This window comes from Artibeus jamaicensis, unplaced genomic scaffold (assembly GCF_021234435.1).
Source record: "Artibeus jamaicensis isolate MK-2021 breed Jamaican fruit bat unplaced genomic scaffold, CSHL_Jam_final contig_354, whole genome shotgun sequence".
Lineage (NCBI taxonomy): Eukaryota > Metazoa > Chordata > Mammalia > Chiroptera > Phyllostomidae > Artibeus > Artibeus jamaicensis.
In genome coordinates, this window is record NW_026521803.1 from 9,056,869 (window position 1) to 9,082,072 (window position 25,204).

At 37.5% G+C, this 25,204-nt stretch overlaps 1 protein-coding gene and 1 pseudogene across 11 annotated transcripts in view; both read left to right on the plus strand.

Annotated features, from left to right (window-relative positions):
- Positions 1 to 25,204, plus strand: part of RBBP8 (RB binding protein 8, endonuclease) — a 112,381-nt gene that overhangs the window by 83,880 nt on the left and 3,297 nt on the right. For 10 of the 11 annotated variants that reach the window (XM_053664294.1, XM_037134100.2, XM_037134099.2 and 7 more), the window contains 8 exons: positions 1,477 to 1,589; positions 2,790 to 3,681; positions 3,760 to 3,886; positions 6,170 to 6,258; positions 7,379 to 7,496; positions 11,528 to 11,668; positions 19,685 to 19,754; positions 23,530 to 23,626. In XM_053664294.1, the coding sequence (XP_053520269.1) occupies positions 1,477 to 1,589; positions 2,790 to 3,681; positions 3,760 to 3,886; positions 6,170 to 6,258; positions 7,379 to 7,496; positions 11,528 to 11,668; positions 19,685 to 19,754; positions 23,530 to 23,626 (1,647 nt within the window). Of the gene's footprint in view, positions 1 to 1,476; positions 1,590 to 2,789; positions 3,682 to 3,759; positions 3,887 to 6,169; positions 6,259 to 7,378; positions 7,497 to 11,527; positions 11,669 to 11,833; positions 12,143 to 19,684; positions 19,755 to 23,529; positions 23,627 to 25,204 lie in introns of those variants that run through there. The other variant, XM_037134106.2, reaches the window with a different exon arrangement.
- Positions 7,932 to 8,855, plus strand: LOC119040972 (endonuclease III-like protein 1; annotated as a pseudogene).

The window sequence follows — 25,204 nt, forward strand, 5'->3', positions numbered from 1 at the left end:
ACAGGGTGAATTATGGGAACTACCATATATACTTCAGGTCTTTGTCCTTATAAGTGCCAGTCTAAAAAGACCTGATTCTTAAGAATTGGGTCAGTAACTGACCCTCTGATTTTTTTTCATTATTTTGGTGCTTCTTTACATCAGACACATTTATTTTTTTTCTTAATTGGTCCCTAAAAATTGAAAACTTGAATCCTTCAGTCTTAAGGAAGTTTCTCTTTGATATTCTTTAAAATAGTATTCCTATGCTTTTGTTGGCAAATGTATTTGTGCTCTTATAAAATGGTCTTGCTACTTATTGAATTTATAAAACTTGAATTGATTTTTTATTACATTTGGGTAATTGTTCTTTCTAGTTTTAAATCCATATTCAAGTGATAGTGGTAGTTTTTAACATTTGAACTTTAAATGTGTTTTAATGGTTTTTAATTTTCTCCTACCCATAATCCTGGCAAGTCAGTGGTTTTAAACACCAAATATATTAAGGGAGCTGATCTCTAATGATTTGGTGCTCAAATGTGATCCACAGGCCAACACCTTATGCATCATCTTGAAGTTTGTTAGAGATACAGAATCTCAGATACCACCCAGGCCTACTGAAAGAACACTTTGTATTTTAACAAGGTCCCCAGTTGACTTGTATGTATATTAAACTAGATCGTTGAATAAAGGCCTAGAATACTAGGCCTTGAGGACCACTGCTCTCTAAAGGAACCTTTTAAATTAATCTCCTATCAGAATAAATAATCACATCTATTCCTTCCCCTCACCTTAATAATTATTGGGAGGGAATGGGGTTTTATATATCAGTAATAGAATGTACTTTCCTAAAATAGTAAAATGTTAACTTTTTTCTTCTTTGAACTTAAAACATGCTTCTATATTTTATTGTGATAAAAAATGCACAATGTCCTGACATTGTAGCTCAGTTCGTTAGAGTGTTGTCCCGATAACCCAGGGTTGCAGGTTTTGGTCCCCAGTCAGGGCACTTACAAGAATCAACTAATGAACGCGTAAACAAGTGGAACCACAAAACAATGTTTCTGTCTCTCCCTCCCTCTCTCTCTTTCTCTGAAACCAATACAAAAAAATTTAATGCACATAACATGAAATTAACCATTTCAAAGTGTACAATTCAGTGGCATTTAGTATATTCACAATATCATGCAACTGCCACTTCTATCTAGTTCCAAAGCATTTTCATCATCCCAAAGGAAATCCTGGTAAACATTCAGTTTTTGTTTCCCACTACTTGCATCCTCTGGCATCTGCCAGTCTGCTTTCTGTCCTTGTGGATTTACCTGTTCTAGATAATTCATTTAAATTGAATTGTATATTATGTGACTTTTGAATCTGGCTTCTCTTCTTTATCCTGTTTTTGAGGTTCATCCACACCCTAGCACGTATCAGTATTTGATTCTTTAAAGGAAAAAATAATCTCATTGTATTTATGTACTTTATATTTTACTACTGAAGGAATCTCAAGGTCCCGAGAGCCCTCTTGGTGATGAGCTCTACCACTGTTTAGAAGGAGATCATAAGAAACAAACTTTAGAGGAGTCTACAAGGAAAACTGAAGATAGTTTAAGGTAATTGGGGGCACTTTGGTGAAAATTTCTAAACTATTGGTGAACTCCCATTACACCGAGTTCCACAAAATTAAACTATTTCTCTCCCTTAACATATAGTTTGTTATTCTGGTTGTATTAATTTTTATTTTAAAAAATGTTTTCTCCAGTTTATGACCAGTTGAGGGCTTTTTGCACTACTGCAGAGAAATGGATGTTACTTTTAGGTTCTTTCTGTACTTCAAGCAGTGCTTAAGAGTTCCCAGTCTTGCTACTCTGCCCTTTTAATGACTCAGTCATCCCTTCTGGGTTTGCATTTCCAAAAACTGGATGTTGTATAAAGCTTGGATGAGACTGTATAAAGATTGTGTTGCATTTCATTTTGACTAATTTCAGAATATTCATTAACTAATAGTACTATTAAGTAGCATTTTGCTTTTTTTAAAAAATGTATTTAATTATTGTTCAAATACAGTTTTCTGTCTTCTACTCCTATCCCAGCCCACCACCCCCCCAGTGCTTCCCACCTCCCTCCCATTTCCACCCCTGTTGCATTTTGTTTTTTAAAAGAGTTTTCAGTTTAAGGTACATATATCACATTTAGCTTGTCATTATAATAACTCATTAAAGAAGGTTTTATTACCCCATATTTTGCAGTCAACAAAAATGTAGCTTTAGAGTAGTTAAATGCCTTTTTTAAGACCACATAGCTGTTCACTCTTACCCAGGGTAAGTAGAGCTCTTACCCATCTCCCCCATCTTCAAACAAACCTAGTGCTCTTTCTACTACCAAAGCTGTGCCTCTGCTAGAGGCAGACTGTTTCTTTATATATGCTCAGTTCTGTAGTATAAGAATTTTATTTCTTGGAGTTACTCATGACAGGATTTCATAACACCAAAAGAAGTCGGGTCCCCAGTGGGATTTATTAAAGTATGATTTTCTTATATAGTGAAGATATTTAAATTATTTAGGAAAAATGTTTATAGGTATTGAGGTAGAATGACTATATATTTTTTCTCTGCTTTTTGTCAGCTAAAGAAAGAGAAACCAACAACTATATGCTATTGTAAATGCTGGTGAATCATCTATCTATAATATATAGATAAGACCTTACTATTAATAATTCTATATTAGCATATGGTTTCTCACCATACTTGTCTTTTAATTTTCACCTTATTTTTTAATCAGAAAAAAAGTTTTACCACTCTTTATTCTCTTAGATTTTCAGATCCCAATTCAAAGACGACTCCTCAAGAAGAACCAACTACTCGGATATCATCTCCTGTATTTGGAGCTACCTCTAATGTGAAAAGTAGTTTTGGTTTGAATACAAGTTTGTCCCCTTCTCTTTTAGAGACCGGGAAAAAAAATCATCTGAAAACAACACATTTCAGCAGCACCTCTAATTCTAGGTCAGAGAAAATTAGGTCAAAATCTGAAGATAGTTCCCTTTTCCCACATCATAATCTTGGGTCAGAAGTGAACAAGATCATTAACCAGTCTTCTAATAAACAAATGCTTATAAATAAAAATATAAGTGAATCCATAATTGCACAGGTTAGTATTGATCACATCAAAAATACTATTACTGATAAAGATAAACATGGGGTACCACTGAAATCATTGGGGTGCAAAACATCCAAAAGGAAGAAGATTGAAGAAGATAGTGAAGATGAAGTAAGCTGTCCCCAAGCCTCTTTTGATAAAGAAAATGCTTTTCCTTTTCCGATGGATAGTCATTTTTCTGTGAATGGAGACTATGTGATGGATAAACCTCTGGATCTGTCTGATCGCTTTTCAGCTGTTCAGTGTCAAGAGAAAAGCCAAGGAAGTGAGACCTCTAAAACCAGATTTAGGCAAGTGACTCTGTGCGGGGCTTTGAAGCCCACGTCAAAGATCTCTTCCTCAAGCAAAAAGGCCTTGAGTGGGAGCTGTGTGCAAACCAAAGATTCCCCAGAGGAGCCCTGTTTACAGGAGTGCGTCCTCCAGCCCCTGAGTAAATCCTCCCCAGATAACAAAATACCATTACAAATAAAGGAGGAAAAGCCTACCTTTAAAATCCCTCTACATCCACGTGAAGCGTTGGAGACAGAGAATCTTTTTGATATGAAGGTTTGTGTTAAATGTTCAAGGGTTTTGGTTTAAATGATTGTGATTTCATCTAGATGCTAATAATTCTTTCTGTTTTAGGGTGCTGGTTCTCATGAGCCACTAAAAATAAAAACCAGATCAGCTCATGGAGCCTGTGAACTTGCATCAGTTCTTCAGTTAAATCCATGTAGAATCACTAAAACAAAGCCTCTACCAAACAACCAAGGTATGTGCACTATACATAGTATTTCCCCTCTATATTTATTCTCTTGTAGTATTTAAGATAGTAAATATCTTAATTAAATATATTATTTACATTCTTCGAATAGCTTGAATTGTTTAGGGAGAAAATATTTTCTTCCCGCATGCTTTTCTGTGTTTATAAAATAGCTTTCATTGGATTTATTTTACATGTGATTATCCTTGTGCTTTTAGAAAAAAATGACATGAGATCTTTAATACCTACTTTTTATAGGTGATTTTGTGGATTTACCTATTTTATGTAGTTATTTCTTATTTTCTTTACAAAAACTTTAAAAAACTTAACACAGAATTTTTAAATGTATGAAGTAGAATTTTCACCATCCAAAACTTGTTCCTTAGCCCATAGATGGCCTGTTCTCTTTCTCTGCATTTACATGTCTATCAACGTGTACACATAGACATATGCGTAGAGATTTATGTGGGTCGTTCAGCTTCTAGTGTGAGAACATTGTTTGCTCTAATCTTGTGTATATGTATTAATCTTTTCATAAGTCTGCTGTGTTTAAAAGGAGTCTTTTGGGGGGTTTTGGCCATCAAATATTTCTGTACTTTATGTGCAGTATTTTTTTCTTCTATTCTTCATTGGGAAGTTATTTCTTCATTCTGGGTTTATTTTCTTGTTTTCTTGTAGCACATTTTTTAATTGTTCTTCCAATAAGAGTTCTGTCTCTGCATAATTTTTTTCATTCTCAGTCCTTTTTTAAAGTCTTTTTTATCATTGTTCTAAAGAATACAGTACATACCTGCTTAATTTTTCATAATCTGCTTAGAATTAATATTGTACCACTTTATAATCTGTAACTACACCTTATGTAGTAGTCACGTATCTCTACAGATATTGAAAACCCCTTCAAACAGTGTTACAGTTTTAACTTTAAAAAAATTATATTGAGCCCTGACTGGCGTAGCTCAGTGGATTGAGCGCACCCTTGTGAACCAAATTAAGGTTCACTTCCCAGTCAGGGTACATTCCTGGGTTACAGGCCAGTTCCCAGCAGGGAATGCATGAGAGGCAACCATACATTGATAATTGTCTCCTTATCTCCTTCGCTTCCCCTCTAAAGATAAATAAAAAAAGAAATAAAAAAAACCTATATTGACATAAAAATCACATATTAAAATTCACAAAGTTTATAAAATTACTGGTTTCCTTATACTCCCAGAGTTGTGCTACCATTACTGCGGTCTCAGTTTAGAACATTTTCATCATCCCCCACAAAACAGAAAGAATAGTACCCATTAGCAATCATTCTTCATTCCCAATCCTCTTCCCCAGCCCTAAGCAATCATTGCTTACCCAGGTCCTCCTCTGGCACTAGTCCCCCTCCCCTCCAGTTGAGAGAAGATGCTTATATATCGAAGCTAAAATGTTTTACAGGCAATAAAACCTGAGTCTGTCTGTATTCCTAAAAGATAAAAGTAAACATAACTGTCTGTCTCTATAGCTTTGTCTTTTCTGGGGTTTTTATAGAAATGAAATATAATTTTTGGGAGTTTTTTACTATTATTAATAATGTCAATGAATATTTATGAACAGTTTTGTATAGATGTGCTTTCCTTTTTTTTTTGAGTTATACATAGTAGTAGAAATGGAACTTTGTACTTTATAACTGTTTTCCAAAACAACTACATCATTTTCTATTCCCACCAAAATATGAGGATTTCATTTTCTCTACATCCTCACCAACACTTGTTATTATATGTCTTTTTGATTCAGGCCATCTTACTGGGTGTGAAATGGTGTCTCTTTGTAGTTTTGATTTGCCTCTCCCTGATGGCTAACGTTGTTGAACATCTTTTCATGTGCTTATTGGTCATTTCTATAGCTTTTTTCAAGGACTATCTATTAAGATTTTTTGCTCACTTTTTTAAAAAATATTTTATTTATCTTTAGAGGGAAAGGGAAGGAGAGAAGGAGAGAAATATCAGTGTATGGTTGCCACTCCTGGGTCCCCTGCTGGGGACTGGCCTGCAACCCAAGCATGTGCCCTGACTGGGAATAGAACTGCGATCCTTTGGTTCGCAGGCCTGTGCTCAATCCACTGAGCTACACCAGCCAGGGCAGATTTTTTTGCTCACTTTAACTGACATACTTGCCTTATATTGAGTTGTAAAAGTTCCTTATATATCTTAGATACGAGTCCTTTACCAGACATGATTTGCAAAACTTTTCTCCCGTTCTGTGTGTCTCATAATGTTTAAAATCTGTTCTTAATTGTTATATATTTTTTCCTCCTTATCTTAGATGTACCCTTTGAAAATATCCAGTGGAGTATAGATCCAGGAGCAGACCTTTCTCAGTGTAAAATGGATATTACTGTAATAGATACAAAGGTAAGTTAGGAAGTAAAACCAAAGGCCACGTAAAACCTGCACTTATTTATTTAGAAAACTAAGAAACAAAAATACCATATTTTGCCATGTATAATGCTCACCGTTTTGCCCACATTTTTAAGGGAAAAATAAGGATGCGCGTTATACATGGGTAGTACTAATTCCATATCTATAAAAATGTTTTTAGTTCTTTTATTTATGCTTATGCATAAAAGTGTAACTCTAGAAAGCAATAACAATACCCATGTGCAAAATAATATCCTGAAATATGATAAATCAGTTTTATATATAATAAAAATTTGAATAAAAAAATTAAAAGATTGTTTTCCTGAAAGTTTGGGCCAGAAACCTGGGTGCACACTATACATAGCAAAATACAGTATTTATTCTTCCAGCTTTATGGTATCCGAGAGACTAATAATACTTTCTGACTTTAGAGACCTTTGCTGGAAAATCTAATTACAGCTTTAAAGTAATACAGAACGCTAGTTATTTATTTTAAATAGTTATTTATCAAAACAATTCATCATATGCTTTAACTTTTAAAATAATGTGCTATCAAGAAAAAAATTTTATTTTCCTAATTGGCTACAGTTTAAAATTCAAAGTAAAAACAACTTAAAGAATTTATATAGTTTGAGAAGTTCTCTTTTACTTGCTAGTATATTAATAAAGTACTTATTAGTTGTTAAAGTAGTATATATCCATTAAGAAATCAGGTTTGACTTATGAAATTGCCGTTCTTCGCACACACTGATGTCCACTGCTGTGAGGCAGAGTGGAGAAGAAAGGGGGTGGGGGGGGCAGTGCAGTGCTCTGCGGCCCCTCCCCTGGCAGCATTGCCCCAAGGCGCAGAGGGGCCGGGTGCTGCTGTCGGGTGGAGAGGAGACGCTTGTGTATCGAAGCTCACTGTTTCACAGGCAATAAAACCTGAGTCTGTCCATATTCCTAAGGTAAAAATAAATATAAGAAAAGATAAACTTAATGCTACTGAAGTATACATTTTAGAATGGTTAAAATGGTAAGATTTGTTATATGTATTTTACTAGAAATGCTTTTTAAAGTAAATATAAAGCCATAAATGGATAATTGTTAAAATTTTGAATTTTAAAATATTCAGGATAGCAGTCAGTCAAGATTAGCAGGAGAAGAGACAGTGGACATGGACTCTACCTTGGTTACTGAAACTGTGCTTTTAAAAATGAAGAAGCAAGAGCAGAAGGGAGAGAAAAGTCCAAGTAAGATATGATTTTTTAAATTATTTTAATAAAAATATGGAGGGAAGTCTATAGTCTTACCATTGCATTGATAAGCACAGGTGATCTCTTCACCATAAACCAAAGTTTTCTTCCCCTGTTCTGGTAATATCAGATTTCTGTTAGTAAAGTGTAGTTTCAGTATTTCAGAGGAATAAAAACTTTTAGTCATAATCAATTTTACTTTAGAAAGAATTCAGATTGTTTCCAGGGGTAGCAAACCACAGCTGGCTGCCAGTTTTATAAATAAAGTTTTATGGGAATACAGCCTCACTGACTTGTCCATGTATTGTCTATGGCTGCTTGTTGACACAGCAGAATTGAGTAGTTGCTGCAGAGACTTGCCTGGCCCCAAGGCCTACAAATATTTACTCTGTGACCCTTAAAAAGTCTGCTAGTCCAGCATGAAGCCAGGGCATGAGGACGGTGGTCCTCAGCTGGAGCAGTAGACCTGGGTCCAGGCTGTAGGGTGTGGGGAGGAGTGCTGTGCCACTCTGGAGGGGAGAGGTGACTACAGAAGGAAGGGAAAGCCACTGCCCTGTGAAGCACCAGCAGCGGGCACAAAGCCTCAGTATGGCCTGTGAGGCTTCAGATGGTGAGAGGAGAAGGGACCGAGCCACTCAAGGTGCCAAGTTGGGAGCCTCAGGACTGGCAGCAGCAGCTGGCAAACCTCACACTGTGAAGAATGGGAAGGGCGTGCCTTTGGACCAGCAGGGGGCTGGGCACTACTGTAACCTCAGTGTGCCCCAAAGGTGCAGAGGTGACAGCAGCGCATGCAGCAGGTGTGGGCCCAGGGCCTAAGGGTGGGTGGCATCCTGCAGACAAATGACAGCATGCTGGTCACACTTGTCTACCCTGTGGGCTTTTGGATAAACATGATGAAGTACATCAAACAGACCAGTGCCATCTTGTAGCAACACTGTGGTGGGGACATCACAGCCTTTGTGGCAAAGCTGGTGTCACTCTTAGGCTTTAGGCCCAAAATGGCACACTTGGCCATGGCCATGTCCTGGGCCACTGTGTTGGGCATCACAATGGACACATATGTGCACAGAATTGACATCTGACTTAGGTGGACAAGAAAGGTGACCAAGTCCTTGGAGGAGACCCACGCAGATCTGTCTGCTTCCTCACTCATGCTGCTAAGCCCGCCTCAGTCAGGCCCTGTGTGCACCTGCACACAGGCTCTGAAGGCTGTGTCTGTTCTGCAGCTTTGCTGGGGAGCTGCAACCTGTTCATAATAAAGCTTGGGGATTTGAAAGAAAAAAAGAAAGAAAGAAGTGGCTGATCCTTGGTTTAGATACTATTTTTGTAAAAAGTATAAAAGGAAATCTTGAAAATCCTGTTTTATAAATATAGTTTTACAGAACAATTGCATAAGGCAAAAATGGAGGAGGGGTATCCTGAGAAGAATTAGTTTAGATTTGCAAATTAACAGTAAACTAAGGACAGTAGTTACTCTGCCATTCTCTGCTTCTACAGAAAAAGGAATAATTTAGGGTCTTATGCCTTTTGTGTTGAGAACCTATTAAATCTTCATCCAAAGCCTTGATTTTCCAAAAGAGGTGGAACATGGGAAGGATTTTGGTTGTCACCATATCAACAACATTCCTAACTAAAGAAACTTGTGACACAAGATCAAGTAGACTGGAGCTAGTTTCATTTATCATCCTTAGGAATTGAAGGTGTAGGACCTGCTCCTTGGTGATGCAGTGCAAAAAGCAGAGGCATTTTCCAACCATCAGCTGTTGGGAACTGAGGACATTCAGACGTGCTTGCATGTCTCTGATTCTGTAGTCTACCTGCACAGGGCTAAGTAATGAAACAGCTGTTCTTGGTCTCACTTCTTCTGAGACACCTTATCTCTTGCTTCCCTAAGTGCAGTACATCATAGAAAATTTTAATGTTTTGCTTTAATTCTTTGTTCTTTAGAAATAACTACTCATATGGTCAAGTAGCTGGCTGCCTGAGTTGTGGGAGGATAGTACCTATTAAAAGAAAAACCTTAGCAGTCATGTATTGTCTTTTTATAGTGAATGACAAAGTAATTTTCTTAAGAAGGTACTTTACTTTTAAAATTATTTTGTTTGCGATATCAGTTCCTGGTAATGTTTTTCTCATTTTTGTAGGAAGGGGAAAAACTAACTTATAATTACTTTTGGCTTCAAATTTATCTAGTTGAGTCAAAGAACATGATAGTTCCCCAATATATGAAGGAAGTATCATGTAGAAGTGAGATTGGAACTTCCAACTAATGAGTTTGAACAAATAATTTTAGCTGAATAAGGTGTCGTGTGACTATTGATACGTAATAAATTCAGTAACTTAAAGGATTAAAACAAACATTTTCTTATCTTTTGTAGTTTCTGTGGCTCAGGAATTCAGGAAGGGCTTGGCTGGATGGTTTTGTCTCAGGGCCTCTCACACAGTTGTAGGCAGGTGCTGGCTGGAGCTAGAAGAGCAGAGGGCTACAGATGGAGGTGACTTGGCATCTTTCCTCAATTAGTCTCCGGGCTTCTCCATATGATCTTTCCGTGAGGGCTGGTTTAAGCCCTCTCATCACATGGAAAAGGAGATTAAGTTCCCAGAGTGAGAATTCCCAAAGAGCAAGGTCGAGATGAATGAGTTTTATGATCTGGCTTCAGCAGTTGCCGAGTGTCACAAAGACCTGCTTAGGTTCAAAGCAAGTGAAACATGGCCCTCACTATTCCGTGGGAGGAGTGTCAAGATCATATTGTAAGAACAGTGCATGGGACAGGAGATATCGCTGAGGCTGTATTTGGAAAAAACAGTCTGCCGTTTTACCTATAAGGTAAACCTTTTTAATACTTAGAAACCATTAAAAATGAAACACCAATAAAAACTCTCAATTGCTGCTAACATTTCAGCTCACAGATGTTTTTTGTATCCCTGCTCTGTGTTAAGACTTATAGATGTGATAGATCAGTAGGATATAGTCTCTGTACTCAAGTATTTTGGGGGAAGTCAGACCCCCCCCCCCCCCCCCCCCCAAACATCAGCGACTTACTGTGATTTACTGTCAGCATACACAGAATGCTATGGAAATGCCTAGCACACTGCCTGGCACTTAGAAGTTCTCTCTTTTATCTAGACATTTGACTTTCAAAATGAAAAATAAACAAATGTTTAACTATTTAATAAATATCGAGCTGTAATTCTATACCAGGAAGTGTTCCAAGAACTGGAAACAGTGAGTAAACAGAACAAAAATACTTAGCTCATGGAATTTACATCCTAATAGGGAAGAAACAAGCAAATATCTGGTATCATAGATGATGGTTAGTACTGGAGAAAGATAAAATATACTATGAGTATTAGAGCCCCATGGGTGGGAGGAGATGGTAGTTTTTTTATAATATAACTTCTGTCATATTTGTTAGCCAACTGAATATATTTCTGTTTTTAGTAAATTCTGGTGTGTTTTTTAAAAAATATGATTAGTTAATCCTCTGAAGATGAATTTATCAGTTTGCATGTCCAATATGGAATTGAATTCACTAACAGTACTTACCAAGTGTTAATGATAATGCAAGAAAATAATTTTTTTTTTTTTTTTTTTTTGCTGCCACATTTGAAAAATAAGCAGGTAAGCAAAATTCTAGAGATTTTGGTGTCAGCTTTTTTTAATACATACTTTGTTTTTAACAGTATTTTTTTATTCATTATGATATATATCCTGTTCTTCATAGTTTCTTTGATAGGACTCTTTTTGGTTTAGTATAAATTATATATGACCTGATAGGGAAAAAAAGATTTTCAATGTTTGTAATAAAAATAACAAAAACTAGCATTCTCTTCACCACAAGTAAAGGACACACAAAGCCACAACATAAAGGTGTTGTGACTGTATGGTAACTACCTACACTTAGGGGTTTGTTCTTGCCTCATGTTCATGGAAATTATTTTGTGGCAATTACTTAAAAGTTTCATCTTAGTCTATATAGAAAGCAAAATGCTTGCATGTTACCCCGAGTCAATGCTCTTTTACATAGACAGAGAAAGAAAAATGAATGATAGCTTGGAAGATATGTTTGATCGGACGACACATGAAGAATATGAGTCCTGTTTGGCAGATAGCTACCCCCAAGTAGCAGAGGAAGAGGACTTGTCAGCTGCCACAAAGAAACCAAACAGTAAGGCTATTTTCTTACTAATTATGGCTTCTCGGTTACACTGAGTTCAGTAAATTAAGTCATGAGGCTAATTAACAGAGGCTGGTATATTAATTAAAGTTTCATGTTGTTTGTATAAATTTCTTTTTCATAGGTTTCTTTTTCTTTTTTTTTTTTTTTTTTCAGATTAATAGAAGAATTACAAAAGTAGTTCAGAAGGTTCCCCTGTACCTTTCACTCAGTTTCCCCTTATATTAATATCTTATATAACTGTGAAATACTCCTCAAGACTTAGAAATTAGCCCTCACTAGTGTGGCTCAGTGGATTGAGTGCTGGCCTGTGAACCAAGCTGTCACTGGCTCAATTCCCAGTCAAGGCACATGCCTGGGTTGCAGGCCAGGTCCCCAGTAGGGGGGTCATATGAGAGGCAACCACAAATTGATGTTTCTCTCCCTCCCTTCTCTCCCTAAAAATAAATAAAATATTTTAAAGAAGACTTAGAAATTAATCTTGACTTGATATTATAGATTTCTCTATAATATATGCATACATTTCATAAAATCTTTTAGAAACTTCTTTTTTAAGCAATAAATTAATGATTGTAATAGAGTGAAAAGAGGGTTTTGCAGAAAATTCAGGTTCATGTCCTGCTGGAATGCTTTACCTTCTCCAACAAAATACTTAATGTAACTATATACTTAATCTGTCTATATATAAGATTCTATGTATCTACATAGATAAAGATATATATAGTTACATTAAGTATAGAGATAGATAAATAGATCAGTCGATCTTCTTAAGATTCATTTTATTAGAAGCAGTAGTTTGTACTGTCAGGTAGCAGCTAAAAGAAGCATTCTCTAAGTGAAGCTCTTAAGTAGAAAGTCTGAATTGCAAGTTAGTTAAAATTCTCACAAAGTATCTCATTTTCTTCCTGTGAGCACAACGGTCAGAATTTTTAATGTTGTGCAAAGATATTTTTCATGTTGATTTAAATGAGTACATCTTCTGCTATGATACAGTCTATCTTGATTATTTTTTTCTTGTGCTTCTATCAGGTTTTTTAAATGACAAGTCTGAGCTCTGAATGAATGAAACCCTAAATGCAGACAAAGAACGGCATGCTTTGCTTGCATGGTCTATAGCAAAAACTTGGTCATGCAAATTTTATGATTAAAATCTACAACTGTTCAGTTCACTTTTTTCCTTCAAGAAGAGCCTTTCGCAAGTTGGTTTCATTTCAAACAAAAAAGGATGTTCTTTTACAAGATATAATTAACTTCTCTTTTTTTTAAGTTACATTTTATCCTGACCAATCCCAAAATTTCTTCTCACTTAGCTTTTGTGACAGTGCTCCACCATTCTTTTGAACTCTGACACCTTTTTTTTCTAGATTGCCCCCAACACTCTGTTTTTTTCTTTTGCATCGTTTTCCTTCAGGCTTTTATTAACCAGCTCTGACATTATGATCCCAAATCTGCACCTCTAGTTTGACCTACCTGATAAATTCCAGTCCTGCAATATCTTACTGTTGCTACTTTTGTGTTGCTTCAACAGCTTAAATTTAACACATCCAAACCAACTTCCATTTATGTCCTACCTTTCAGCTGTTTTTATTTTGCCTAGTCACCCAGGTGTGTAATACAGGGCTTACTGTTTGTTTATTTCATTTCCTTGACCCTTATATTAAAAGCTCTACCAAGTCTTTCCTTATAGGAAGGAACAAGTTATGGGGAGGATATCAAAAACTCAGTTCTGGACATATTAAACTAGTCATTCAAATGGAGTTGTTTAGTAGGCAGTTGATTTTAGTAGGCAGAATACAGAAATGCTTTTGAGGGGCAACTGCAAGTTGGTGCTTAAAGCCGTGAAACTGATTGAGATCATCAAGAAGTACATATTGAATGTAAATAGAAAAAAGGAAGTATTTTGAGTTCTTACCTCTGAGGTATGACAACTTTAAAAACAGAGATAAAGAAGAACCAGAAAAGGAAATTGAGAAGCAGCTGCAGCCAGTGACATGTCATGAGGGAAATCAGAATATGTGCTGCTGTTTTGGAGCCAAATGGAAAAGATGCTTTCAGCCTCAGTCTTGCCTTCTGAACCTCAGATTTGAATGCAACTACCTATTCGTCATAAATTCCTTGAACTCAATGTATTCAAATTAAGAATCTTTATTTTTCTACCCAAATTTGATCTTTCCCTGTCTTTCAGGGTTTCATTAAATTCCATTACCTATCCTCACATTTACCAAAGATAGCGATTTGACAGTCATCTTTTTCTTTCACGCCCAATCTGATACCCTGGCAGTCCTATTTCCAAAATGCATCCGGTACCACTTCACCTCTGTAGTCACCACCCTCATCTACACCACTCCTCTTCTCTCACGGGCCTTCTAATTGGTCTTTTTATATCACTTAGTTTTCCGCTCTAGGTCAGTCTCTAAAACAGAATCAAAGTGATTTATTTTAAATATAAACTGGCTTGTATTATCTTGCTTAAAAACCTTTCAATGGGACTTCTGCCAAGATGGAGGCATAGGTGGAAACACTGCTTCCTCGCACAACCAAATTTAAAGACAACAAAGTTTTAGTAAAACAAATACGCAGCCATAACACAGAAAATTAAACTACTAAAGTCCGACAACAAGGAACCCTTCAGCTAAACCAGTAAGAGGGGCGGAGCCAGCCGCTGGCAGAGTGGGGTTGCGCAGGAAAACTCGGCCAGACTGACCCAGGTGCATGGTTGGCAGTTGGTGAATCCCCAGGTGTGGGGTTGCCACGGGCAGACCCAGTGAGGGTGCAAGGTGGCAGGCTCACACATTCCCGCACAGATAAACCAGTGAAGGAGCCAGCAGTGAGACAGATTGCACAGGCCACAGTGGCTAGAAGCAGCAGAGGGGACTGCCATTGCCCCACTCTAACCCCACCCCCACATACAGTGTCACAAACCAGCGACCTGGATGGCTCCACCCTGGTGAACATCTAAGGTTGCGCTCCTCATATGTAACGGGCACAAACAGATAAAAACATGGCTCAAGAACAACTCAGAGCCCCAGAACCAATAAATCTAAGCGATGAAGAAATAGCCAAACTTTAAGGTGCACAGTTCAGAACACTGATGATCAGGATGCTTACAGAACTGGTTGATTTTAGTCACAAATTAGAGGAACACATGAAGGCTAAACTAATTGAAATGAAGGGAAATGCACAGGAAAGCAATGGTGATGGAAAGGAAACTGGGACTCAGATCAAGGGAGTGGACCAGAAGGAAGAAAAAAATGCCCAAACAGAAAAATATGAACAAACACGAATTCAAAAAAATGAGAGGCTTAGAAACCTCCAGGACATCTTTAAATGCTCCAACATCCAAATTATAGGGGTACCAGGAGGGGGAGAGGAACAGCAACAAGTGGAAATCTTATTTGAACAAATAATAAAGGAGAACTTCCCCAATCTGGCAAAGGAAATAGACTTCCAGGAAATCCAGGAAGCTCAGAGAGTCCCAAAGAAGTTGGACCCAAAAAGGAACACACCAAGGCACGTCATAATTATATTAGCCAAGATTAAAATGAAGGAGAGAATCCTAGGAGCCGCAAGAGATAAGGGGATAGTCACCTACAAAGGAGTTCCCATCAGACTGTCAGCTGATTTCTCAAAAGAGACCTTATAGGCAAGAAGGGGCTGGAAAGAAGTATTCCAAGTCATGAAAGGCAAGGACATACATCCAAGATTGCTCTATGCAGTAAAGCTTTCATTTAGAATGGAAGGGCAGATAAAGTGCTTCTCAGATAAGGTCAAGTTCAAGGAGTTCATCATCACCAAGCCCTTATTACATGAAATGTTAAAGGGACTTATCTAAGAAAAAGAAGATAAAGAATATGAACAGTGAAAGGACAGCAAATTCACATTTATTAACAACCACACCTAAAACAAAAGCAAACTAAGAGGACAGCTAGATCAGGAGCGGAACCATAGAAATGAAGATCACATGGAGGGTTAGCAACGGAGTGGGAGGAGGAGAAGGGGGAGAAGATACAGAAAATAAGAAGCATAGATGGTAAGTAGAAAATAGGGAGAGGGCAAGAATAGTATGGCAAATACGGAATCTAAAGAACTTGAGACACATGGTCATAAACTGAAGGGGGGGAAATGGTGGGGGAGGGGTGTGCAGGGTGGAGGGGAATGAAGGCAGGTAATAGAACAACTGTAATGGCATAATAAAAGTTTTTAAAATTTTTTTTAAAACTTTCAATGGAAAGAAGTTATTTGAATGGCCAATAAGCATGTGAGAAAAATGCTCAACATTATTGGATATCCGGGACAAAGATACCACTTCACACCTGCTGCAATGGTTAAAAAGACTGGTAATATCTAGCATCAGCAAGGGTGAAAAGCCGCTGGAGCTCTCATACACTGTGGGTGGGATCATAAAATTGTCCTTTGGAAAACAGTTCAGTGGGGTTTTTTTAACAGCTTTATTGAGGATGGTCAGTTTTCTGTCATTTAAGTACACACCTATCCTGTGACCCTGCAATGCCTCCCCTGCACGTGATATACTCAAGGAAAATAAAAACATGCTCACTCACAGAAAGATGTGTTCAGGAATGTTCATAACAGTGCTATTCACAATAGCTCGAAACTGGAAACAGGGACTTCCGGCCAAGATGGAGGCATAGGTAGACACACTGCCTCCTCGTACAACCAAAATAAGTCAACAAAATTCTAGGAACAACAAAAAAAACCAGTACTGACAGAAAATTGAACCGTATGGAACTCTGACAACCAAGGAGTTGAAATAGACACATTCATCCAGATCAGTGGGGTCGGGGGGCGGAGTCAGGTGGCCAGATGGAGAGAGGTCGAGGCAAAAGAAGCAGTGGCTGATGCACCCCAGGCGTGCAAGATAGCAGCAGGTAGACCCAATGATGTGGTAGATTATGGAGGGGCATGGTACTCGAGGTGGCTGGTGGACCGGGCAGTCCCACATTCTCATGCAGATAAACTGGGTGAAACTGGGGCATGAGACAGGCCACCCAACCCAGGGCTCCAGCTCGGGGAAATAAAGCCTGAAAACACCTGTGGAGGTTGAGGTACCGGGAGAGACTCCCAGCCCCACAGGAGAGTTCATTGTGGGTACATACACAAGCCCACCCACACGGATGAACACCAGAAGGGCCCAGTTTGCTTAGGGAAGGGAAGCGGTGGAAGAGACTAAAATCTGGCAGAGTAGAGTAAGTGCCATTGTTCCCTCTTAGACCCCGCCCCTACATAGAGTCACAACCCAGTGACTGGGTTGACCCGCCCTAGGGAATACCTAAGGCTTCGCCCCTCATACGTAAAAGGAGACAAGACTAAAAAAGTATGCCTCAAACAGAACAGCCCAAAGCCCCAGAGCCAATACTTCTAAGCAACAAAGAGCCAACCTGCCAGGTGCACCCTTCAAAACACTGGTGATCGGGATGCTCACAGAATTGGTTGAATTTGGTCGCAAATTAGATGAAAAAAATGAAGGCTATGCTAAGTGAAATAAAGGAAAATGTACAGGGAATCAAGAGTGATAGGGAGGAAACTGGGACTCAATGGAGTGGACCAAAAGGAAGAAGGAAACAACCAAACAGAAAAGAATAAAGAAATAAGAATTCAGAAAAATGAGGAGAGGCATAGGACCCTCCAGGATATTTTTAACCGTTCCAACATCCAAATTATAGGGGTACCAGAAGGGGAAGAGGAACAGCAACAAGTGGAAATCTTATTTGAACAAATAATAAAGGAGAACTTCCCCAATCTGGCAAAGGAAATAGACTCCCAGGAAGTTCAGGAAGCTCAGAGAGTCCCAAAGAAGGTGGACCCAAGGAGGAGCACACCAAGGCACACCATCATTACATTACCCAAGATTAAAATGAAGGAGAGAATTCTACAACCAATAAGAGATAAGGGGACAGTCACCTACAAAGGAGTTTCCATCAGACTGTCAGCTGATTTCTCAAAAGAGACCTTATAGGCAAGAAGGGGCTGAAAAAAAGTATTCCAAGTCATGAAAGGCAAGGACATACATCCAAGATTGCTCTATGCAGTAAAGCTTTCATTTAGAATGGAAGGGCAGATAAAGTGCTTCTCAGATAAGGTCAAGTTCAAGGAGTTCATCATCACCAAGCCCTTATTACATGAAATGTTAAAGGGACTTATCTAAGAAAAGGTAAAAAACGTGTATAGTAAAATGACAGCAAACTCACAATTATTAACAACCACACCTAAAACAAAAACTAAGCAAACAACTAGAACAGGAACAACCACAGAGATGAAGATCACATGGAGTGTTAGCAACAGGGGAGTGGGAAGAGCAGAGAGGGGGAGAAGGTACAGAGAATAAGTAGCATAGACAGTAGGTGGAAAATAGACAGGGGGAGGGCAAGAATAGTATGGAAATGTAGAAGCTAAAGAACTTACAAGTATGACACATGGACATGAACTAAAGATGGGGAATGTGGGTGGGAGGGGGTGTGCAAGGTGGAGGGGAGTGAAGGGGGAAGTGGGACACCTGTAATATAGCATAATCAATAAAACATTTTAAAAAACTGGAAATACCCCGAAGTCCATCAGCAGGCAGATAAATAGAAATTGTAATGTACTTAAGAAGAATACTACTTCTCAACAAAAAGGGGTATCTACTAGACTCAGCAACATGAATGAATCACTAAGACTTGTGAAAAATGCAGAAAAATGCAAAAAATCAAAAAGGATACATGCTATGTAATCCCATTGATAGAAGTTCTAACATAGGCATGACTGAGGTATGGTGATGGAAGTCAAATCAGTGATTATGGGGGACAAGGAGGCATGAGAGCATTGTGCAAAACAGTGGAATATGAGGAAACTTTCAGGGGTGGTGGAAATGTTCTTGAAATGTACGCTGAAATATACATGTGTCAAAATTTAGAGTACACTTAAAATCAGTGTATTTTATATGTTAATTATACTTCAATAATGTAGATTCTTTTTTTAAAAAAAGTCTTGAGTGGCTTTCTGTTGCACTTAATAAAATTCAAACTCCTTTTGGCCTCCAGCGTCCATTATGATCTGGCACCTGCCCACCTCTTCATCTTCATCTCCTCCAACATCTCTCTCTTTGCTTGAATCTCTCTCTCTTCGCTGAATCTCAACCACACTGGCTTTCTCTTAGATTTTATAACTTACAAACACTTGCCTATCTCTGGACCTTTACCTAGAACATCCCCCACTCCTACCTCTTCCCATGGCTGTCTTCTTGTTATTCGTCTGGTACCTACATGTTCTTCTTCAGATAAGTCTTAGCTGTCTGCCTGCTTAATGTTTAACTTCCTGCTTGCTTAATGTCTGTTTCCCTCACAGCATATAAAATTCATGAGGACAGGAGACCTGGACTCTCATTCTATACTTCACATCCAGAACTTAGCATGATGCTTAGTAAATTTTGATTATTTGAACATATGATAATCAGTTGTCTATTTGAGTATAGAAAACTTCAGATTCAGAGTCCATGAGTTCTAGTTTTTCTACTTGTTTTTCAACTTTCCAATACAATTTTTTAATCTCTATATTTCCTAGTTATAACCTACCTTAAAGACACAAACTAATCAACAGAACTAATAAGTGAAACATATTAAAAGGTGTCAAATGATAGAAGAGATTCTTTAAAGTCTAAAATGATTTTATAAAAGTATATGAGACTTTTTTTAGTTTCTCTTCTGTTTGTAGACTTATATGTAGCTTTTAAATCTAAAATACATGATTTTTTAGATGATGATTTTTACCTCAATATTAATTTTAAGGTGAGATAATTAGCATTCTTGCTTATTATGCAGATGAAAAAGAAAGAGGAAAATAAGTTATTAAAAATTTTAATGAGTTGCCCAGGGGTCTAGAGTATGAAACCCAATAAAAATGGAAGGTTTGGTACATGGCCCTTTTCCCCTACTTTGCCCCCCTCCCCCCCAGAAAGCTAATTATTTCTTAGTAATTCTGCATTTGTTTTTGGTGTGCTTCTTTTGTTTACAGCTCATGGTGATAAGCAAGATAAAGTCATACAGAAAGCATTTGTGGAGCCATATTTTAAAAATAATGGAAGGTAAGTTGGTCTTGATAAATACCAGCAATGTGATTGGAAGTAAACAGCTTTCTTTGTCAGAGGGTAATGGAGTCTGTTCCTGTACCTTTTGACTCTAACAAAACTGGAACTCAAACTTTATAAAAGTGACAGATTTTATAAATAAGGACATTTTTACCACCACTGCATTTAAAAAAAATAATTGTCGTAGTTATTTCCTCTGCTTTATTTTTTAAAATATTCTATTGTGAAGTTTATATGAACTTTGGGAATTGTTTAAATTGTGCACTACAACTTTAAGGCTTTCGGTGTTAAGCCTTAGGTTGTGCTTCAGAATTCTAAGGATTTTTAAACCTTCAAAGTAAGTTAATTTTGAACCATAATGCCACATTCTGCTAAATTCTGTCACTTTCCGTCATGTATTATTCATTGTAGAAATGAATTAAGGTATGGTAATTCATTCCCAAGGTTTTTTTATGCCTTTTTTTTCCTTTTAAGTTATGATGACAAATTGAGTCATTCAGTAAGCAAAATTATTCTTTTTATTTCTGTCAATTTTAGAAATCTGACAGACTAAGATACATTTTTATTGATGTCTGTAAAACTCTAACAGATAAAAGCATTCATTTTGTGGCTAAATGATTAATTGTTTTTCTTTATTTACTAGTTTTTCAAAGAAATACTATCCTAGCATCTCAAATATGACCAGGGTTTTGTTTGTTTGTTTGTTTATCATTATGAACTCATGGATTCAAATATATTTGATGTCTCAATCCATTGCAGTTGTCATCCTTTCTGACCCCAAAGTTGTCCCATGTTTGCCCACTTGAAGCCTCTTTGAATCGATATGACTCTAAGCATCTTTCATCGCTCCCTTGTTTCTGGTATGATAGATGGCCCTTGTACACTTCCTGCCATTGGCAGCAGTCTACCAGAATCTATCAGTTCTCCAACAGCCCTAGTTTTTTGATTTTTGTTTTGTTTTTAATTGAGAAATGCTATTTAGGCCACAGTCTAGCCACTGAGGTTGCCCATTCCAGCTGCTAGTCATTGTTTCTAGACCTTTTTGGTGGACAGAGTTAGAAATAAAAGTTTTTGTTTTATTTTGTCTTGTAAGGTGCACCATACTTACTTATACTGATAGCTCCCATTTAAGTTCAGGACTGCCGGATTTTTACGTGATTTCCCATGTCCCATCTGTACCTGCTTTCCCACCCGAGAATTCCACTTTTTGGTCCCACCCGCATCATTCCTCCTTTAACTTTATTCCACAGTGCACGCACAAAACAGTCTCAATAACACAGTTTGTCGCCAAGCATAGATTTTGGAAAATGGCATAAGAGTTTTTGTGTCATTTTATTTTTAAGATATATCTTATCAGAATTATATAATCAGTTCACTGTTTTAAAGTTGCTTCAGATCATTATTTTCTTTTTTAATATATATATTTTTACAGTTTTATTTATCTTTAGAAGGGAAGGGAAGGAGAGAGGGAGAGGGAGAGAAATATCAATGTATGGTTGTTTCTCGTGTGTCCCCTGCTGGGAACTGGCCCCTGCTAGGAACTGGCCTGCAACCCAGGCATGTGCCCTGACTGGGAATTGAACCTCGATCTTTTGGTTCACAGGCCCACGCTCAATCTACTGAGCTATACCAGCCAGGGCTCAGATAATTATTTTCTATGCAGTTATGCCACCAACTCAGTATCCAGTATTTCGCTTTTTATTTTTTACACATTGTTTTATCTTTAATTCTTTTTGAAATTAGGTAAATTATGTACAAGGTACCAGAGACTACAAAACAAGGTATATTCAAATAAGTCTAACCTCTTATCTGTTAGCTTTACCCTGTTAGCTTCCTATCCCTGAAGGTAACCATTTGTTTAAAGTTTATGGTCTTTCGCGTATTTTAAAAATAAAACTAAGTTTGTGTGTGTGTGTCACACATGTCAGTATAGATACCTGTAGCCCAACTCTCTCCCCTAGACAAGTGGGAGAATGCTGTATATGCTCTCCTCTCCTTTGCTGTTTTTACTTAAATCACTCATTGTAGTATACGGTGCTGTCCTCATTTCTTTTTTCAGTTTCATAGTACTTTATTGACTGTACCATAGTTCATTCTTAGCGATGGACATGTGAGTTGTTCATAGTGATGCTAATGTGCACAGCACTGCAATAAATAGCCTTTTGCATTTTCTTCTCAAGTTTTCACCTGTGTATCTTTGGGATGGATTTCTAGAAGTGAGATTGCAGAGTAAAGACTGATTTCAGGTGTTTACATTAGAAGTTCACTAACTTTTAAAAAAGTATCTGAGTAGTTTGTATATTCTGAAACTGTTAGGTACCTGGAGGTCCAGGAGGGGGATAAAGATGTAGGGGTGGTAAAAGTCTCCGAGTTCATGCGGTTCCTTTCCCCACTGAGAACCCTAGTAAACACTGCGTAGGTGGGTGGGTTGTGTCGTGTCAGGGACAAGAGGCTTAGGCACCTGTTAGGTGATACTTTGAGGCCTGCTGCAGATGCCAGTGCACTAGTTAATTTGCTGCTGTGTTACAGCACTCATGGAAACAGAATGGATAGTATTCAGAAGAATGGATATGGCCAAATTACATTCTGTGTAAGCATAAGATTCCATACCTATCTGGAAGAAACCCAGTGACGGCAGTATCTCTGTGTACCCTCTCGTCATCTCCCTGTTTAAATTTACAGATTACTCCAGAGCTTGAAAGCTCTTGAGTTAAGGCACAAAAGGAGCTATAACTTCATATACTTTGAACTAGAATAATTAAAGCTTTTTTGTTTTGTTTTGTTTTTTAAGAAAAGTGCTTGCCACCCAGAGGCGCTTGTGACCAAAATACCCCAAAGTAGAATATGTGTTACCAGCAAGTCATTTTTAAACACCCAGTTTTTATGAGACTGGTTAAACTCACCAGGGGGGTTTCTAATATCTGTGTGTGTGTGTGTGTGTGTGTGTGTGTGTGTGTGTGTGTGTGTGTGTGTGTGTACTATCACATAACTTTTCATTTACCTATCTTGTCAGTTTGAATTTTTCTGTATTGGGTTTTGTTTTTGAAGCAGGATACAAGTATAATAATAATTTTAAAAAACGTTCTTTGCTCCCATGGCATTTTCTTTCCAGAGTACTCCACACCTTTCTGATCCGTACCTTAGTGGTTTTGACCCTTCCAGGGTCTCCAGTGCTTCCCAATAGGATCTGATCCATTTGAGGACAAATGTAAATGATAATTTTGCCTAGTATTTTGAAGAATGTAGGAGGGATGGGAGCAGCATAACAAATTTTTAGAACAAGTAGCAAATGACGTACGAATAGATGAAACTGTTCTTTGGCAGGGAGATTAGCCCTGAAATACGGGTTCTTAGCACTGGAAAGTCAGGTTAACAGAAGCAGTAGTCTCTTTCTTAGTTATGTTATAGAATACTAATTCCTGTGTTTAATAATATAATATTCCTTTTTAATTATGTTATTTTATATTTTATCTCCTAATTATTATTTTCAGCCAGAGGCAAAAATAGGAAGCAATAGTTTGTATTTTTCAGAGAAAAATATCTATAAAAATACCTCACACATAGTAGACAATAAATATATAGTGAAGAATGAATAAAGAAATATTTGTTTTCCTAACATACTGAATAAGCATTTCAAATAAAATGAATGAATGTTTTGGGATTATTTCTTCCCATGGGCTCTCACCTTTGTTAATTTAAAACCTGAATCAAAGATCTTTATAGTAACAAATAGATTATCAGTAATTTTAAATTTAATTCGTCTTTTCCCCAGAGAGACTGGCTTACAAAATTTTCCTCACGTTGAGGTAGTTCGGAAAAAAGAAGAGAGAAGAAAGTTGCTTGGACACACGTGTAAGGAATGTGAGATTGTAAGTACGATTGTCAGCACTGTTCAGTTGGGGCGTTTTATGGTGTGGCTTTATAGAGCATGAGTGCGTGATTTAAAGATCATAGGTACAAATTACATTTGTACCAGGAAACCTAGTGTAAGCCAGGAGTAAATAAAGAGTATACTGGCTGTGACCAGAGAGACATAAATAGATGAAAATGAAAGTCCTTAATTTCCCTTACATTTTTATTAGTGAATCTGGAATATAAGAACAAGCTCTTATTGCCACTTTAAAACATTTGTGCCATTTTTCTTTTCTATATTTATTTGTTTTTAATTTTCCCTTGGGTTACATTACAGCAAAGGCTCTTATATATTTAATTTGGGGGGGTTAATATTCCAACAGGAAACTTTATAAAATTTATTATTCACACCAGTACTCTGGAAATGAGATATGCTCATAATTGGGTTTTTTCCCTCTAAATAACAGATACAACCATAAGCTCTTATTTTTTCCCCATTTTCCTTTCTAAGCAAAATATAATGAATAAACTCTACTATTTCATCCTTAGAACACAGTTATATTTTTCTTTTGTACAGTGGCTGTTTTGGATAGTACAGTTGTAATATGTAGATGGTACTAATTATCTTATTACTAAATAGTTCTGTAAATAGGCAGGTTCTGTGTTTTCTTGAAACATGCCATTTTTATTTCTTCTCTGTTATTCACTAGCTATCAAATGTCAGCTTTCAACAGCTTCCTTCCTCTTTTCAATTTCCTTTTTAACAACTCTGGGCTTGAAAATTTAATAACCAAGCACATTAAATTTAATATGTCCCTGGCTGGTGTGGGTCAGTGGATGGAGTGCCTGCCTGCAAACCAAAGGGTCACCAGTTTGATTCCCAGTCAGGGCACATGAGGCAACCACAGATTGATGTTTCTCTCTCTCTCTCTCTCTCTTTCTCTCTCTCTCCTTGTCCCTCCCACCTCCCTCTCTAAAAATAAATTAATAAAATCTTTTTTAAAATTGTGATATGTATCTTTAAATCTCTTTTGCTAGAAACACTGTTAATTGCTCCTTCTCTCAGGATTAATTTCCTGAGAGAAGCAAATTAATTCTGTCTGTTTTACAGTCTCTGAAAAACATTGTTTCCTACATTTTATTCCATTGTTTTAGTTTAAAGTAGGAGGGTAAATCTACTCCTCCTGACCACGGGTGAAAGTGCCAGTCCCACACACTGAAATGTTCCCTGTAAGGTTGCAGTTCCGAAATGTGTCCCATCGCCTGTTCCTCGTGTGGAATGTGGAATGCACATGCGCACATGTCATAGTCATGTCACATTTCACATGTTCAAAAGCAGATACTCAGTGTCTACTTGCAATTCCCAAACCTCACCTCCGTGTCTACTACCTGCCCACCCTGCTAGTTGTTTAAAACATATAATGTTTCAAGAGTAGTTAGCCTTTGCTGCTTCTCTCCTGGCTCAGTAACTAATCTGTCAGCAACTCCGATCCTGTTTCCAGTCACTTCTCTCCACCACTGATCCCTGGACCAAGGCATCAAGTTTAGTCCAACTATTGGAAAAGCTCTTCAAGTGCCTTCCTTGTATCTGTTTG